The sequence below is a fragment of the Plasmodium inui genome, assembly GCF_000524495.1.
Source record: "Plasmodium inui San Antonio 1 unplaced genomic scaffold supercont1.6, whole genome shotgun sequence".
In the NCBI taxonomy this organism is placed as follows: Eukaryota; Apicomplexa; class Aconoidasida; order Haemosporida; family Plasmodiidae; genus Plasmodium; species Plasmodium inui.
In genome coordinates, this window is record NW_008481840.1 from 225,345 (window position 1) to 242,555 (window position 17,211).

The 17,211-nt window shown below is 45.1% G+C and overlaps 4 protein-coding genes across 4 annotated transcripts; 2 read left to right on the top strand and 2 right to left on the bottom strand.

The window, feature by feature from the left end:
• Positions 1 to 917: 917 nt before the first annotated feature.
• Positions 918 to 1,909, bottom strand: C922_01789 (hypothetical protein; the record flags this gene model as incomplete). Its single annotated transcript, XM_008817392.1, has 2 exons — positions 918 to 1,441; positions 1,606 to 1,909. The coding sequence occupies 2 exons, from the start codon at positions 1,907 to 1,909 to the stop codon at positions 918 to 920; spliced, it is 828 nt and encodes a 275-aa protein (XP_008815614.1).
• A 202-nt stretch (positions 1,910 to 2,111) lies between these two features.
• On the top strand, positions 2,112 to 2,425 carry C922_01790 (hypothetical protein; the record flags this gene model as incomplete). Its single annotated transcript, XM_008817393.1, has 2 exons — positions 2,112 to 2,270; positions 2,417 to 2,425. The coding sequence occupies 2 exons, from the start codon at positions 2,112 to 2,114 to the stop codon at positions 2,423 to 2,425; spliced, it is 168 nt and encodes a 55-aa protein (XP_008815615.1).
• A 545-nt stretch (positions 2,426 to 2,970) lies between these two features.
• Positions 2,971 to 4,626, bottom strand: C922_01791 (histone-binding protein RBBP4; the record flags this gene model as incomplete). Its single annotated transcript, XM_008817394.1, has 1 exon — positions 2,971 to 4,626. One exon carries the CDS (start codon positions 4,624 to 4,626, stop codon positions 2,971 to 2,973), a length of 1,656 nt encoding a protein of 551 aa, XP_008815616.1.
• Positions 4,627 to 7,322: 2,696 nt separating this feature from the next.
• On the top strand, positions 7,323 to 10,683 carry C922_01792 (AMP deaminase; the record flags this gene model as incomplete). Its single annotated transcript, XM_008817395.1, has 8 exons — positions 7,323 to 7,553; positions 7,675 to 7,924; positions 8,104 to 9,169; positions 9,492 to 9,670; positions 9,909 to 10,027; positions 10,171 to 10,232; positions 10,371 to 10,487; positions 10,617 to 10,683. The coding sequence occupies 8 exons, from the start codon at positions 7,323 to 7,325 to the stop codon at positions 10,681 to 10,683; spliced, it is 2,091 nt and encodes a 696-aa protein (XP_008815617.1).
• Between the last annotated feature and the right edge of the window lie 6,528 nt (positions 10,684 to 17,211).

Consider the following 17,211-nt stretch of genomic DNA (forward strand, 5'->3'; position numbering starts at 1 on the left):
TAACGTTAAAGTTAAAAAAGGCGCAGTGAAAAAGGCAAATCGCATGACGGACGGATGGCGAATTGTGAGTGCCCCCCCCAATCAAATAAAATTGGAAGGCATCAGGCTGGCTGGAGGGGAAACATTCTGCCGCTTCCTTTTCGAAGTCTAACCTAAGTGCCACTGTGTGTGTGTGGGAGGTGACACCTCGTAAAGGAGACACGTCGTGAGAAGGCCTAACGCAGGGGCGGCAGCGTTATCACAGCTTGGTCGTCCCGCCTCCCTACCGCTTGGCTGCCCCACCGCTTTGCTACCCTGCTCCTCTGTGGACCCCCTGGGGGAAGAGCCTTCACCGGGTACATGCGAGCGGACTGATTGCCGACGCCCCAGAGTAGCCAAAAAAAAAATCAAATCAAATCAATTGGGGCAGCAGTAACGTGAAGTCAACCCCTCCCACAGTGTCCAGTGGCAGTCAGAAAGGGAAACACTCGCACAGTTCACGAGCCTCAGAACAAGAACAATCCTTCCCATTTGGGGATGAGGCAATTTTCGTGACAAAGAGGATATACTTTGTCCAGTGCGTTTGAGGGAGGACGGTTAGGGGCATCCTACCGCACACGTTACGGGAGCATGGCGATGATAGGTCGATCTGCTACTTAACCACTCGCCTACTAACCAATCGACTGCGCAGCAGTCCCATTGGGGCTCCCCCATCTGACAGCTCGGCGGTGAAACCGTTTCACGCCGCAGGGTCCACTTCTTCAATTCAGCGTCATAACAAAGGGGGGAGGCAATCCAGGGGGTGAACACACACCTCGTTAAGGGAGTACCCTCAGGGAAGTATACCCTTTTAAGGGAGCACCCCGTCAAGGAAGTATACCCTTAACGAGGTGTGTATTCTCCCCCCCTCAAGGAAGTATACCCTTTTGAGGCACCCCTCACTTGGACGAATCCAGCACAGCATTCGTCTTCTCAATGTTCCTTTTGCAATCCTGAATTTCGTTGACTAGCTGAATTTTTTTATATTCATATTCGTTGCACTCTCTGTCCGTCGGAGCGCCACCCTCCTTGTTTGCCATTCCAACGGATACAAGCTGATTATACTGGTCTACCTTCTCTCGTAGTTCCGTCATCAATTCGGCTTGATACACCTTCATGCCTTCCTTAAGGTTGTCTTCCCTGCAACTGGAATTTCTCATGTCTGAGAAAGCCTTCTCAGCACTCTCGATTGCTTCCCTTTTCTCCTCGTCCGTTAAGACAGCCGGAGAAGAACTGGGGGGGACCACTTTACATTTGTAACCAAAGAAAAGGTCGCTGAGTTTTTTTTTTTCCAAAATTCGATCTCGTTCGATCCGTGCAGGAAGCTCTTTGATGCATTCGTAATTTTTTGTGTCTTCCAGGATTTTTGCCAGGGGCTTTCTGTGCGGTATCGTATCAATTGGGTGTTCCTTCCGGACCGGCTCTGCGGGGGGGGCAGTGGTGGTGATTAGCAGCCGACGTGGTTAGAAGCTGACCGGGTTAGCCGCTTAACAGGATAGCTGCTAGCCCTGTTAGGGGGTAACTTGCACAGAGGGAGCAAAGCGGCTGCGCCCTGGGCAGAGATCCCACCCCCATGATGGCACCCACTTTTGAATTCGGGGTAGCTGACTTGGGGACGTCTCCTCTCCACCTCGGAAAGTTCACTCATCGGTGGATCCTCCTTAGTAGCCCTCTTGGTGCTGATAAGCGCGGGGGTTATTTTGCTTCTCTCCCCGTACAGATTGTAAAGGAGCTTCCCTGCCTTGGTACCAAGCCCGAAGGATTTCCAAAAATTGGTGTGCGTGTCTGGTTTTTTATATTTTATGTCCTCTTCGTCGCATCCACTTTTTACATTCTCATGGGCCATCTCATTTTCTCCCCCGTTGGCATCTTCACTTGTGTCGCTTATCATCATATGTGATGGGATTTACTGGACGTGTGTGCACACGGGAAGGAGGAAGGTTCCTCTTTTGGGAGGTAAAGACACATGCGGAACTATCCCTTGGGGGAGGAACTGCGATCCGAAAGAAAAATGTGTAACCGCCGGGGTGATCATTTGAGGAAAGGCTCGGCTAAATGTGCAACGAGCATAGTCAGAGGGAAAGTACACCCAAATGAATCTTTTTCCGGGGGACCTCCACAACCTCCATGTGGAAACGTACGATGTAGAGACGGACGATGTAGAGACGGACGATGTTGAGACGGACGATGTAGAGACGGACGATGTTGAGACGGACGATGTTGAGACGGACGATGTAGAGACGGACCAGCGGGTCATTCCGCGACGCTCTGCAGCAGTTCCAAAGTGGGCACCTTCTCCCGTTTTCCCATTTCAGCTTTTGTTGCGAGTGCGCTTCTGCGCTGTATGTGCGTGTCTTGAGCGGGTGTCTCCCCTCGGCCAATCGGCGCGACGTGCCAGACGGAGTGAAGTTTAAAAGAAGACCCATTTTCCTCCAAGTGTAAAAAAAAAAAAAAAAAGGAAAGAAAAGAAAAGAAAAAAAAAAAAGAATCACCTTACCTTTAAAAGAAAACATTTTCATTTTTTAAAAGAAAAAAAAAAAATCTTTTGTATGGAAAGTAAAATGTACTATCGTGTGACAGCATGGGTTGCCTCGGGTGGTGGCGGGACAGGTACCCCTTTACTCGTCCGTTTCGCAAAACGTTGGGGGAGTTTCCGGAGCGGGCGAGTTACAATGCTGATTAGTGACTCGGGAAGTTACATTGCCGTTTTCGCTGCCATACGCCTTGGCAACGTAAGAAAAAAAAAAAAAAAAAAAAAAGTTCCCCCTGAGCCCTTTTGGGGCAGAGCGCAGGAATGTGGGTCCCGCCACATTTGTCTGTTCCTACGTTGAAGGTGAACCCGTGTCTTCGCTTCAACATGTCATCGTTTGGCCATCCGGGAGGAGTTCCCCATCCCCTCCAAGAAGATACGGAATAGTACCACTATGCGGGCACTACTCCGCCGCTACTCTGTCACTGAAACAAGAACTGCTCGTTCATGTGCCACACCTGGAGGGAGTTGTCCACGCCCACGGTGGCCACCAACAAGGTGTTGCTGTTGGCCCAAGAAAGATCATACACACTTCCAACGTGACCCCCATGCACGAAGAGCAGCTGCTTTGGAATTTTCTTCGGATTATTATAAATGTCATCCTCCGCTTTTCTCACTTGTCCATAATTTAGAGAGTTCCTGGAAATGTCCCAAATACATGCTGTTCCATCATCCGAACACGATCCAAAAATGCCTGACTGCATCAGGCAGAATTTAATCCGATTAATACTCTGTGTGTGATAGTCTAGCTGAAGCAGAGACTCTTTGTCGTGCCTCAGATCCCAAATGGAAACTAATCCGTCTGCATACCCACAGCAGAAAGTGTATTGAGAAAAGGTATCGAAAGAAAAGCTGTTCATGGCTGCATTGTGATCTTTAAAATTGAGCTCCGGTTTGGAGAAAAATGTTTTGGCCCTTACATCATAGACACACATAGAACCATTATCATCACAAACGCCTAAGACGTTTTTAAACTTGGGGTGAAAAAAGATGTCGTTCAGAGACGTTTCTTCATTTTTATGTATCCACGTACAGAGAGGACTCAATGTGGGTGTATTCTCGTAGATCTTCAAATTATAGTCGGCACTTTTTCCCGTTTTGTTGATTCCGTAGGTTCTTGGCACTTCGTTACTCTTCGTCCCTTTGTTTATGTCCCAGAGGCATATGCTTCCATCGGATGCGCACGAGGCGAGAAGCAAGTTGCTCGTGTTTACATCGCCAAAGGGTTCATCGCTGCTCTCTGCTTGGTCTGATTCGTTTTGTTCGTTGGCTTCCTCCGTCGTGTCTGTTGGCTCTGTCCCCTCTGTCGCATCCGGGTCGACCTCCTCCTTAAACGCATTGCTTCGCTTGCCCCAGCTTTGCCTGTCACAGCGGTCGTAAACCCGATTGATGTTCCAACATAGGCCATTCCCTTCACTACTGTGCCCTTTGAGGATCATCTGAGGGTAGCAAGTGGACGTTTCTGAAGGGAACGAAGGATGCTTTGTATAGTCAAACAACAATATGTTTCCATTGTACGTCTGGGTCACAATAAAAAAAGAGTTGCTTGGTAGGTGACTGGCTCTTATGACTTCCCCTGGGTGGAGTAACTTGGCCTTTACTTCAAAGGAAGGGAGTGGCTGACCCTTTTTCTTCTTCTTGTTGTTAATAAAGCCTGTGTAGTTTTCAAATTGCAACACGTCCTCCTTTGTTGAATACAGTGGAGCCTTTACTTCTCCAATGTATACATATTCTGAATCCTGATTGGACGTATGTGTGCCGAGTAAAATTTTATTCGTGAAGTAGTTCGTTTTTCCTTTGAAGGAGTTATCGATTCCTATAAATTCGACCGTCAGGGAGGGCCACTCCAGCTTATTCCTCAATAGGGCATTGTACAGGAATGGCGTGTTCCTCCTCCAGATGATATACCGCTCGCTGCTGATGTCCACATTTGCCTCGTTGGCGGTGTTTCCGCTACTTACACTGTTGTTGCTACTCACGGTGTTGCCGATGTGCGGCTCCGTCTCCCCAGGACTCCGCCCCTCATACGAATCGCTCAGGTCGAAGTTCCTGTTTCTTTCGCCTATGACGTCCATCATTTTGGCTCAAGTGTGTTCCTCCGCTTGCGCGGTGCAGACGTGAGTACCTGACGGGCTGCCTTCCTCTGCGCATGCTCAGGGGTAGTCACTGAGCAGGTGTGAGCCGGACTTACGCCGCGTCCGCGTGCCCTCACGTGTGTGCCTCCACGTGTGTGCATATATATAAGCTAAGGCGGAGGCATCATTGGGAAACACTTCCCCATTTCAGTGGCCCCGGGAGGGAGAAGTTGTACGTACCCTCTTCACCAACTTCTAACTCACGTGTGAGCGCTGCTCCAGGGGGGGAGGGCACACATACAGACTGGAAAATTACAAATCGTCTTGTGACATGCCGCGTATGATGGGGTGAGGCTGGAAATTAGTTCCAAGCGCACAAAAGGGGTCTTCGCTTGTTGGCCGGCTTGGCACATTTGGAAAACTTGAAAAACCGCTTTGTGTGCCCGCCGTGTAAAGCGTTTTTTTGTGTATCCGTATATGTATCTTGATATGTATCTGCACATGTATCTTCATATGTATGTGTTTTTTTTTTTCCTGTCAATTTTATAATCGGCGCACGAACGCGTTCAGCGTAATGTGCACAGGAAAAGAATAAATTAAAAAAGAGAAAAAAAATAAAAAAAATACCATTTGGAACATGCTGAATTGACTTCCCTCCCAAAAAATGCGATCGTCAAATTCGTTTCGTTATGATGTACGCCTAGTTTTATGGATCTCCTAAGTTCTTTCACCACTTTGAAAGCTGGAAAAAAAAAAAAAAAAGGGACAGGACACTGTTAACCCATATCAGATAGGCAGCTTATCAGTGAAGTAGCTAACCCGCGTAGCAGTGTCCGGTGAGTGGACGACACATGTGCTAAGGTTCCCTTCATCCCTTGTGCTCGTTTTGTCATAGAGGGAAAGCCTTAGATGAACACACCTGTAGGCAAAGGAAAGTCTCTCCTCCTTTTTGGGGGGGAGGGGCATACCTACAGTTAAGGAAATACCCTCTCCTACCATTACGCATATTGTTACGCGGGAAAATAGACAAAGGGTGGACGTCCCAAAGGTGTAAAGCGTAAATCGGATGTGTCCATCTAACCCGGATTAACTATTGTTACTAATTGGTAACTGAGAGGGGGATACCACGAACAAAAAAAAAAAAAAAAAAAAAAAGAAGTAAAAACAGAATTCTTACCATTGCACTTGGTGGAGGCAAGTCGCACGGTTTGTTTCGCCTAACTGTGTTTAGACCGAACCAGGAGGTTAACTGTTAAGAAGCTCGTAATGGCAATGAAGCCTCTTCACATGAGAGTTCCTTTTCGCTTCTCACACATTTGTGTAAATTTGCATCAGTGAGGAGTTTACCTGAACGGTTCCTATTTTTTTTTTTTTCCCTTTTTTTTTCCTTCCCCTAGCACCCTCCCACATAGTTATACATAGTGGACGTCCTCCCCTGAGTTGTCAATTAAAATACCACAGCTCATTAGTGGACACCCATCGCAGGGGCTATTCTTCCGATGCGTGCAATGAACAGAAAGGATAGAAAGGACAAATTCGCAGGGGAACCCTCCGTTTGGGATGTAACTAGGGAGTTGCAATCTCCGGACACAATGCCGCATCATTAAAAAAAGGGAAAGTGAGATGGCAAGGGGGGAAGAGTCAAAGGTGGACCATGCGAATGGTGACACGCCGCGTAGTCCGCTCAGTTCGCGTAGTCGACGCAGTCCACATGGATAGGGTTACATGGCTGTTCAGCCAACCAACCACTGCATATGATCACCACTGCATATGATCGCCACTTCATATGATCGCCACTTCATATGCTCACCACTGCCCATTCCCACGAGCGGCGTGTACAACTGTGAATGTGTACACTCTATGCAGGGGTGCCTTCCCATTTTGGCGATCAAAAAGGGCGCTGCATGTAGGTACTCCCTCAATTTAGTTCCGTTCGTTTGAGTCATCTCTGCGCGTGTGTTCTGCACATAATGAATCTTCCCTATGAGGTTATCTCCAAATGGAACCACTGAAGTGGGAAGTGAATGCGACTGAGTTCTTTTTTACAGCAGCGTTTTCAGCATGTCTATAGGAGCCAAATGGATAGTTCCCCTTTTTGTAGAGAAGAGGGGATGACCCCTCCTCATTTGTTTATTTCTTCCCCAGGGTAACGCCCACTTTTAGGTGCCATTTCGATGTGCACATTTTGGGTTTCTATGAACATAAACAACGTTTCATGTCCCCTTGGTCACCTATCCAGTGCCACTCCACCCCCACAGGTGCTACACATTCACGTGGTTCATATTTTGGCAACACGCAGATTGGCCCTGTTGCACCTTCACCCCCCCCAAATGAATTAATTCTGCAAAGGTATACGTACAGTTAAGAAGGCTGTATTCTGCGAACTTTTTTTCTTCTTTTAATAGTTCATTATTTTATTTGTTTTCTTTTCCGCCCTCCTTTCTACATTGTCAATTTTGTAATGTGTAAAGCATGCACATGGTCAGCAGATTATTGATCTTGTTTGAGGAGTACAACGCGAACGCATGTGTAGAGACATCATACCCCGTTCTGTTTGCCACAGATACATCCTTTTGTGGGGAATTTCGCATGCGCCAATTACATGTTGTGAGCAGAAACCTCCAATTGGTAGCCTTTCCAAAAAAAAAAAAAAAAAAAAGTGGCACCCTTTCCCCCACGCTTCTAACCTTTGCGCCACAATGAAGCGACCAAACAGAAACGGCGACTTGGGTGAAACCCCGCCGAATAAAAAAAAGGGATCGAACACTTTGTACGAGACGATGATGAATGCGTCGTCCCATGCGAGCATAAAGTATGATGAGAACGCCCTCGTGAGTAAGGAGGTGCCAGATTTGAACGGCTCCAGTCGTTTCGTCTTCACCTTGTCGTCTACTGGGGTCATTCCGCGCGAGGAGGTGGACGTCACGAAGGTATCGCTCCAGTGCAACGGCAGAGGAGCAGCGTTATCGCTTCGAAGTGTTACCGCTTCAAAAAGCTACCGCTTCACAGTGCTACCGCCTTACAGTGGTGTCCTCCCTCCCCTGCACGCAGAAAATACTGAAGCTATGCAATCTGCGGGACGAGTTTATAAAGCCGTTCGCCGACATCGACACGACGTTGATAGAAAAAAGAAGCCACTCGGAGGGCGGCGAACCGAAGGAGAATGAAGACACCAAATCGGATGAGCCAATTTACAACCCTAGCAAGGTGGTCCTTTTGGAGAAGTGTAACGCCTTCCTCAATTTTGTGGACGGGATTTTTTTCGTTCACTGGGACCCCCTGCTGAACGATGGGCCGAAGAGTAAGCCCCGCGCGGGGCGGCGCGAAAGATCAGCATTGTGCATGGGATCGTTGCACATGGGAGTGCTGCACATGGGAGCGTTGCACAGGGCACCGTTCTGCTAGTTACTTCTTCGCGACTTGCGCCGAATACATCTTCCGCACGATCTACACTGTACCCCCTCCACATCCCTAATCCAGGCAGAGACCAATGCTGCGAAGCGAACAAGCTACCAGAACACGCGGGTATCAAGTCAACGGAGGAGTACCTAGCAGCCACCCAAGAAATAATGGTGGCCGTGCAAGACCCCGCCTGCAAAAGCTTCTGCTATCAAAGGTTAAAATATCTGGAACAGAAATTTGACTTCCATCTTATGTTTAATGGGTCCCTAGAGTTACGTGAAACAGCTAACATCAAACATAGAGACTTCTACAACATCAGGAAGGTGGATGCCCACGTACATCACTCAGCCTGCATGCAGCAAAAGGTATTGCTGCGGTTCATTCGAGAGAAGTACAAAACGGAACCTAACACCGTAGTGTACATGACCGAAAAGGGGATTAAAATGACCCTCAAGGATATTTTCGACCAAGAATTAAAGACATCTGCATATGAAGCAACCGTCGACACGTTAGCGGTTAGCGCGCTGGGAGGGTGCTTCCACAGGTTCGACCTCTTCAACGATAAGTACAATCCGTTCGGACAAAAATTGTTACGAGAGATTTTTCTCAAGACGGATAACTACATCCAGGGAAGGTACCTAGCCGAAATTACAAAACAGGAGATAAAAAATTTAGAGAAATCAAAATATCAACATGTGGAGTGGCGTATATCTATATATGGACAGAACCCAAATGAATGGAAAAAGCTATCCAAATGGGTTCTACAAAACAATCTCTCCAGTGGTTCTGTACGTTGGATTATTCAAGTGCCAAGGCTTTACCATATATATAAAAAAAGAAGGTTAATTAATTCCTTTGCAGATTTTCTAAGTAACATATTCCAGCCTTGTTTCGAAGCTGTCAAATATCCAAAACAGAACAAAGAGATCTTTACCTTCCTCCAGCAAGTCGTTGGTTGGGACAGCGTTGATGATGAGTCCGCCATTTCGAAGTATACCTCCAGGGGTGGAGAGCTTCCTACTCCAGACAAATACACCAGTGATAATAATCCCCCCTACTCCTACTACGCATACTATATGTACGTTAATATTAGGACGCTGAATGACTTTCTGGTTAGTCGGCACCTGCGCCCCATGGCTTTCAGGTGAGTAGCAAGGAACGCGCCCCGATGGATATACGCGCCATTTGTGAGTAACAAGAAAGGCGGCCCCATGGATACACGCGCCATTTGTGAGTAACAAGAAAGGCGATCCCATTTATACGCGCCATTTGTGTGTAACATTTTGAAGGGGAACCCATCCGCTTGTGCGAACCCCCCTCTAGAATGTCCTCCGCAATTTGGAAAAAATGTCTCTCCACTTAAGCTGTACTGTGTTCCCCTTCCAAAGTGCCTTATGCACGCGATATGTTGTCTGCTTTCCGCTGACGATGTGCCCGCTTTCCTCCATTTTCTCCCCTTATGGCAGACCCCATTGCGGCGAAATCGGAAACATAAGCCACCTGGCCACCATGTTCCTACTGGCCGACAGGATTAACCACGGAATAAATTTGAGGAAATCGCCCGTTTTGTTGTATCTCTATTATTTGAAGCAGATCGGGCTGGCCGTTTCGCCCCTGTCTAACAACGCCCTGTTTTTGCAGATCGGTATGCCTGCACGGAGGCCTTCGCGAAAGGATCACTCCAAACTGGGTGCGTCACGCGGGAGGAGGTTTCGTGTGTGTCCATGTGTGTATGGGCGTGTTCATTTGTATATGCTTCTGTTAATGTGTATATGCGTCTCTTCATGTATATATGCCTGTCTGTATTAAATGCGCCTCGCCAGCGAGCTGCCCGCTGCGTCATCGCTGAGACATGCCAAACTGCCTTCACCTCACCCCCGTAGAAAAAAACCCGTTTAAGCGCTTCTTCAAAATTGGTCTGAACGTGTCGCTGTCTACGGACGACCCTCTCATGTTCCACTTCACGGATGAGCCCCTGCTGGAGGAGTACTCCGTGTGCGCCGTAAGGACCTGGCATGGGAAGTGGTGAACAAGAGTGGGAAATACTCACCCCTGATGAGGAGTACCCACGACTGATGAGTACCATTTTGCTGATTTACCCGCCTCCACATGGGCCTCTCACCCATTCGCATCCCCCTTTCAAAGCACATATGGAAGCTCAGCACCGTGGACTTATGCGAACTAGCAAGGAACTCCGTCATACAGAGGTGGCAATAAATTGGCCCTTTTTTCATTTGAAGTTGCGTCCCCGTTTCTATTTGGCAAAATTGTATAGAAAAAAGAAAAAAAAAAAAGGAAAAATGTAACTATCTCTTCTTCCTTGTCCCTTCCCCTCTCCCCTTCAGCGGGTACGAACCATCCTTGAAGAAGCACTGGTTGGGCACAGACACAACTAATGGAGTGACAAATTTTGAAAATCACCCGGAGAAAACGAACATACCCAACACGAGGATGGCGTACAGGTAGTCGCAACACGAGTGCGTGGGCCCCATCGCTCGCCTGCACAAATAAATGCATGCAATGACAGTAGCGCTCGTAAACGGATAAGTCACTCCTTTTAACGGTGGCACTTGCACCCCTTACCACTGCAGGAAGAATACCTTTGACGAAGAGAATGAAAACATTTGGAGGCTGGCGAATTACGCAAGTGACGCATGAGGGGTTTGCCCCGTAGAGATATTCTTCCCCTTCCTGGTACGTCTCTCCGTGTGTGCGCTTCCTTGAGGGGGGCCGTCTAAACTGTCCACGAGCCGTATGGACGCAGAAGTATCCAACTGCATATACGTTGATGTGCACAGCATATGGCTGAAATGACAGCCCCCTTTTTTATTCCCCTCTGCAGGAAACGGTCATGTCTTCGCTGCGCAGAATGACCTTGTCCCGTCTTTTTTTTTATTAACCGTTCATGCAGATTGGTCATATTCTGATGACAGCTAGCCAAAATGTCCATTTTTTTTTTTTTCAAAGCATGCAAAACAACACTGCGCTGTTTCACGTGGACGACCCAGTGCATGTTCTCCCTTCAAACGGGATGCTCCCTATGACAGTTCAGCACGTTTGGTGACCAAACAGAATAACCTTCACATGTAGAACCTGTGCGTGTTTCACCCTTTCCCACATTAAAAGGCTCATTTCGGGATTAAGACCATAAACTTATCAGTACGTCCGCTGTGTAAAAACGGGGTGGAAGGTAGACAGATGTGTGCAGAAGGAGGATACTCATTATTGACCTTTTTTTTTAATGCCAAGTATGACGAACGAAACAAGAAGAAAAAACGACGGAGGGAGATGCGAGAAAAAACGCTCACCCTGTGCATGCCCTTTTGAGATAACACCTTTATAATGCCGTCGCGGGCGCATTTAAAAATTGATCGTTTTGTAAATATGGCCGAGGGGGGGCGCACAAGATAGCATCAACGAAGGTCCATTTATCCCTCAGCGTGCCACGTGTAGGTTTTTTTTTTATATTCCCCCCTTTTATAAATGTATTTCCCCTTTTCGGATGCACATTTAAGCCATCATGCGGGGGGAACTTGTGCCCAAGAGGGCTGCCAACTGGGGTGTTCATGACGGGCCATCAGATTTTAGCTTAAGGGGATTTTAAAAAAAAAGAAAAAAAAATTTAATGGAATGTTATTTTTAAAAGGGGGAAAAGGTATGATGCCATTAAAAATGATCAGTGGAGTTTCGAACTAGGTTCACATTCCTGATGAGTGAAGCTCTGGTAGGAAAGTCTCCATGCGCATGGATATGCATACGCATACGCGTTCATTTATGTATGATCGTATATCATGCTTTACGCTTTTGCAGGGCTGCGAACTGGGCGTTTCATTGTGTGCCCGTATGGTCCAGGGAGAAGAACGCTTTCGCGTATGAGGAATAATAGATAAATAAGGGCGACGAACGTCAGAAGCAAATCTGTTGTTCGTTGGGGGAAGGATCGGGTGGACCCACAGTTTACCTTTTAAATGTTCCTGTTGGCCGCGCCACAGCATTGACCGAACGCATGCAGATTGGGTAGGTTCATACCTGATCTTTATGCATCTGCTCATTGTTACCATGTTGAAGAACGATGGCACAATTTTAAAAAGTGCCGTAAGGGTGTGTATGCCCCACTTGTATATACGCATCTCCATGCGAAGATAACACGGGCACTCCTGAGCGCGCTGTTTGCATACGCGTAACGATGACAGATGGCAGAGGGATGAGGTGGACCGACGAATACACCTCCATACGTCATGGAGTGTATGTCAGAGGGATGCGCCACGTACGATCGTCAAATGAAGCGCTTTCCACTTGTGGTGACTTCACTGTGCTACATAGAATATGTCAACCAGGTGATCAACCCGTGAGGGAGATAATACTACTCCCCCCACCCCGTTGCATGCAAAAGGGGGGGAGGCAAAAGTGAGCTGAGATCCGGCCACTGCACTCCAGCCAGAGCGGCAGAGCGAGACTCCTTCAAAAAAAAAAAAAAAAAAAAAAAAGGAATTCAAATGGGCCAAATGAGCAAACGGGCTAACCGCCTTAAATGGATTAAAAGGGGCTTAGCTTTTGCAAAACCGTCTACATATAAATTATATATATTATATAAATATATATAATATATGATATATAATATATACAACAATATATTATATATATATAATATATACAACATATATATATATTTTTTTTACTTTATTATTTTTTCCTCTCTGAGCTGAACAGAACGACGTCCTTCCCACATGACCCAATTTTTTCGTTAATTCACAAAAGGTTAACACGACAGAAAAAAAAACCTACGTAGGCAATATGCGCAAATGCACATGACGCCAGAGCAATGTTTTTTTTTTTTAAAAAAAGAATATGCTGGTAAAATTGGCGCATGTCATATATATACCCATTCTGCATGCAGTCAAAGGGTTACTTTAAAAAAAAAGAAAGAATATATATTCGCCTTCCTTAGTGGCAATGTTATATATATGTAATTAAAATGCCACACCTTTGGACGAAGGACGCACAGAGCAACTATTCCCTGCGATATGAAACTGTTTGTTTGTGGGGTTGAAAAAGGCCTTAAGGGTGTTCATTTGAGCCACGTCGCCTCATAGAGCACCGCATCGTGTTCACGTGGTGAATGATCCCTCCGCCATTCTGTTTGAGAGCTCCCCGGCACAGATATTGCATACACGGCGACAAGGTGCATACACCTGCAGCGTCATTACGCACCAAACGGACGCAGAACAGAATGAAATAAATTCACATATAAGTAGGCATATAAGATAGGCAAATAAAATAGGAAAATAAAATGGGCAAATAAAATATTGCCTACATTATAATATGCTACGTTATATGCCAAATTTCTGAGCATACATTTTGTGCATACCTGTGACCGGTGCACAATGCTCGTCGCCCAGATTCGTTCGTAGGCACGGGCCATAACACTGCCCACTGCTGCCTATGCCACCGCGGTCAGGTTAAGCGATAAATGATTTATCACGTCCCATGCCATGATCAATCTTTTAACCTAAAAATATTTTCACGTGATTTGTGCGCCTCGTACAAGTCAGTGCATATGTATACATGTGCAGCATAATATATATACCTGCTTTTATTTGTTAAAAGAAAAAAAAAAAACGCAAAAAAAAGAATAAATTGTAGAGAATTGAAAAGAAACAGTTTGATGAAGAAGAAAAAAAAATTCCTACTGTTTTAGAGAATAAAACGTACCTCGCAGTGTTCCCTACCGAATGTTCACATGAAATTATCGAAATGTAACATATGCATCCTGTAGAGTTTTTTTTTTTTCTGCGTGATCATATGTACATACGTACATAATAGTAGCAACATGCATACAACGCATAAGCGCATATGCGCATACGTGAAAACAAATCTATTCATCCATTTGGCATTTCCCCTTGTGCGACTCGCACACCACGCGTAGGTGAACATATCTACCGTTCACGCCTACGTCTGGAGATTTGAATAAGCGGTTCACACAATACAAATATTCGTTTGTTGCGTACGAGGTCGTATATAATACATCTCTCTCTCACCCGCTTTAACGTGTAACCTCCTCGCTACTGTCACGCAACAATCGCGCAACTCTGTCTCCACGCGAGTCGCCACTTTCTACTCCCCCATTTTTAAGAGGAGTCATTTTTCCCCAGCTGAGCGTATGCTCGCACATAATGTGTCATTCTCTCTTGCGTAGTTGTTACCGCCACGTTGGTATCACCGACACGCAGTTGCCACCTGTGACACGACCGTTTTGCTCGCCTTGCGCCAGCGTAGATACAAATACGTATATATACAATACATTATTCACTCACCTGTATGCTGGTGCACTCCTTACCAATTGCAGACGCAGCTGCGCAAGCCGAACAAAAGAAAATTGGCAACTCGTACACCATGCGACACTGAGTCCCATATGTACATAAACTGAACACCTGTGTGCGTTGCCAAGACGGCAAAATGGGGGAGAGTGCCCCACTGCGGCAAGAATGTGTCACGCAGCGGAACTGGCTTACATTTGGACATCCGTTTTGCTCACATTCGTGCGTGCAGTCATGCGTGCATAAAACAGGCGTTAGATTTTTGCAACAACCTATGTAGTTGATGGCTATTCTTTGGCCCCCCTCTTTCTTCTTCCTCTTTTTTTTTTGTATGTCAAGCCGGCGCGGACAAGGCGGTGCCCCATTTGGGTCGAAATGCATGCTGCCCTCACAGGAAAGTGCCTTTTTTTTCTTTAATTTATTTTGATTTTATTTGCGTTTACCCATTTTTATTCTTTTCTATGGGGCCTCTTTTGCAGCATTTTTTTTTCATCACGTAATGGGGATGACTTTTTTTAAAACATTTTTTCATGTCACGTATATTATTGCTTTCCTTCCCAGCGCGATGTACGCTGTATAATTTATTATATATGTTGCTTTTCTAGGCAGGTCTTTTTATCTTTTTCAGCTTTTTTTTTTCTTTGAATTGCGTTTTGCTCTCGGGCGTACTTATATGCATATAATGTATGAGTTCCATTTTTTTTCTTTAGTTCAACATGTAAAAGTGTATTTTTTTTTTTTTTTGATTTATTTTTCGTTTCATGTTTCACCCCTTTAATGGCACCTTTTTTTTTTTTTCAAACATGTATTGCCAGCTCTGATATAGCAGTATTGTAAAACAAAGATGAGCTTATTTTATGATATATATATTAATGTGTTTTTTTTTTCTTTCTTTTCTTTTTCTTTCCCCCTTCCATGCGATTATGAAAACATTATCTTAGAATGCAATGCTTGGATCTGTTTTCACGCAACCATATACCCCTCGTGAATATACGCAAACGCTTAATGCATAATATATACCGCAGCAACCGGGCAAGCACGAGTGAATTATATGCACCCGCGATGCTTTTTCCTTGCTGCCCTGCAGTAAGGCTCTAAATCTGCGTTTCATTTCGCTTCTCTAATTTCGTTTCTCTTCTTTCATTTCGCTCCTTTCTTTGCTTTCGTTTCGCCTCTTTGATTTCGCTGCTTTCGCATGGCAGCTTGTTTCGATTCTTTCATTTCGCTTTTTTCATTTCGCATGTTTGATTTAGCTCCTTTCGTTTCGCTTCCTTGATTTCGCTTCTTTCGTTTCCTATCGTTTCTTTTTGTGCACACGTATATTTTATTGCTAATTCTTTTTTTTTCTTGTTCGGAAAGAAGAAAAAAAAAAGAAAAACAAGTAAATAAATAAAATATGTAAATGTATTTTTTTTTTTATTTTATTTTCATTTGTCATGACGATTTTTTTTTCTTTTTTTGCTTTTTCCCCCAATTGTTTAAAAAGTAGATAAATGTACATACCTCGAGTTTATTACTTATGTATATATTCTTATCTACCCTTTTTTAATTTTTTATTTTAAATTTACAGTTTAGGGAATTTGTTCAATTCTTTATTTTTTTGATTATTTATTACTTTTTTCCAGATATTTTTTATTCTGTCCCTTCAAGTTCTGTGAGCAACTAGTTTTTTTTTTTCTTTTTTTTTTTTTATTTTCCTTGTTCATACGGTTTACTCTGATTTTATTGTTCATTCTGTTTTGTGTTGACTCGCCTGTGTTCATTCGCCCCTCTTCGTCTGATACTCGTGTACCCTGTGTTCCATTGTCCATATTGATTACCCCACTTTGTATTCCTTGGTGCCCTCGTAATAGTGCGCACTTCCACCGTGCGTGCTACCACTTTGAGTACCTCCACTGTAGGTGCCTCACGAAGGACTGAGGTGGCAGAGCAACTCCACGTGAAAGCACAAAGAGGGAAACTTTTTCTTTTTTTTTCCTCCAGCTTTAACTACGATTTGATATGTAAACAGACGCATATAATCAAGAGAATTTTCCTATACGCGTACCTACTCGTACAATATTCTTATACATACAAGCGCAATGCATGTCTTGCATGTGGATATGGTGGCCATCGTGTTTGCGCGCGCGCGGCCCGGTGTGGACCTTATCCAACGCTGCACCTTCTGTTCCTTTCCCACTTTTTAGTTATTTTTAATTGTGATGACTTCATTAAACGATATGCACCTCTTGTGTTTTTAAACTTTGCGCGCACGTATCTTTCGGCTGTCCCGTGCACCGGAATATTTGTAAATATATAGTGTATGCATATATACATACATGTGTACATACATATGTACCTAAATATATATATGTATGCGCGCAGGTGACTTTTTTTCGGCATTTATTTGCCCCACTTTTTTAGTTACATATATGTATATATTTATGTTTTTTTCCTTTGCACATGCGATTTGGTACCACTTTGTAGCTTATTAGCCAACAGGGTTAGTGTTTTTTCCCGTCTGATCGGATAAGTTACTGGGTTGCATCGCCCCCTTTTTAACCGCACCGCGTTTTCGCGGGGCCCTGTACATACACAGATGCGATCGTATATGCGTCCTTCGCATACCTATACGTGTCTGCCTGCATGCGTACGAGCGTGCAAATCTTCACGTGTAATAAATCCCACACACTCTGTGGGAGAAAGGGAGAGAGGATGAACCTAGAGGCAACAACTTTTTTGGACACCATTTTTTTTGCATTTTTCTGCAATTTTCTGCATTTTTCTTTTCCTATGCTTTCAAGGGGAGAATCCAAAGAGCGTCTAAGTTGAACCCCAGAAAGGAGCGAGCGTTCGCGTGCGTCCATTTTTCCGGCGCGTTAGAGTTAGA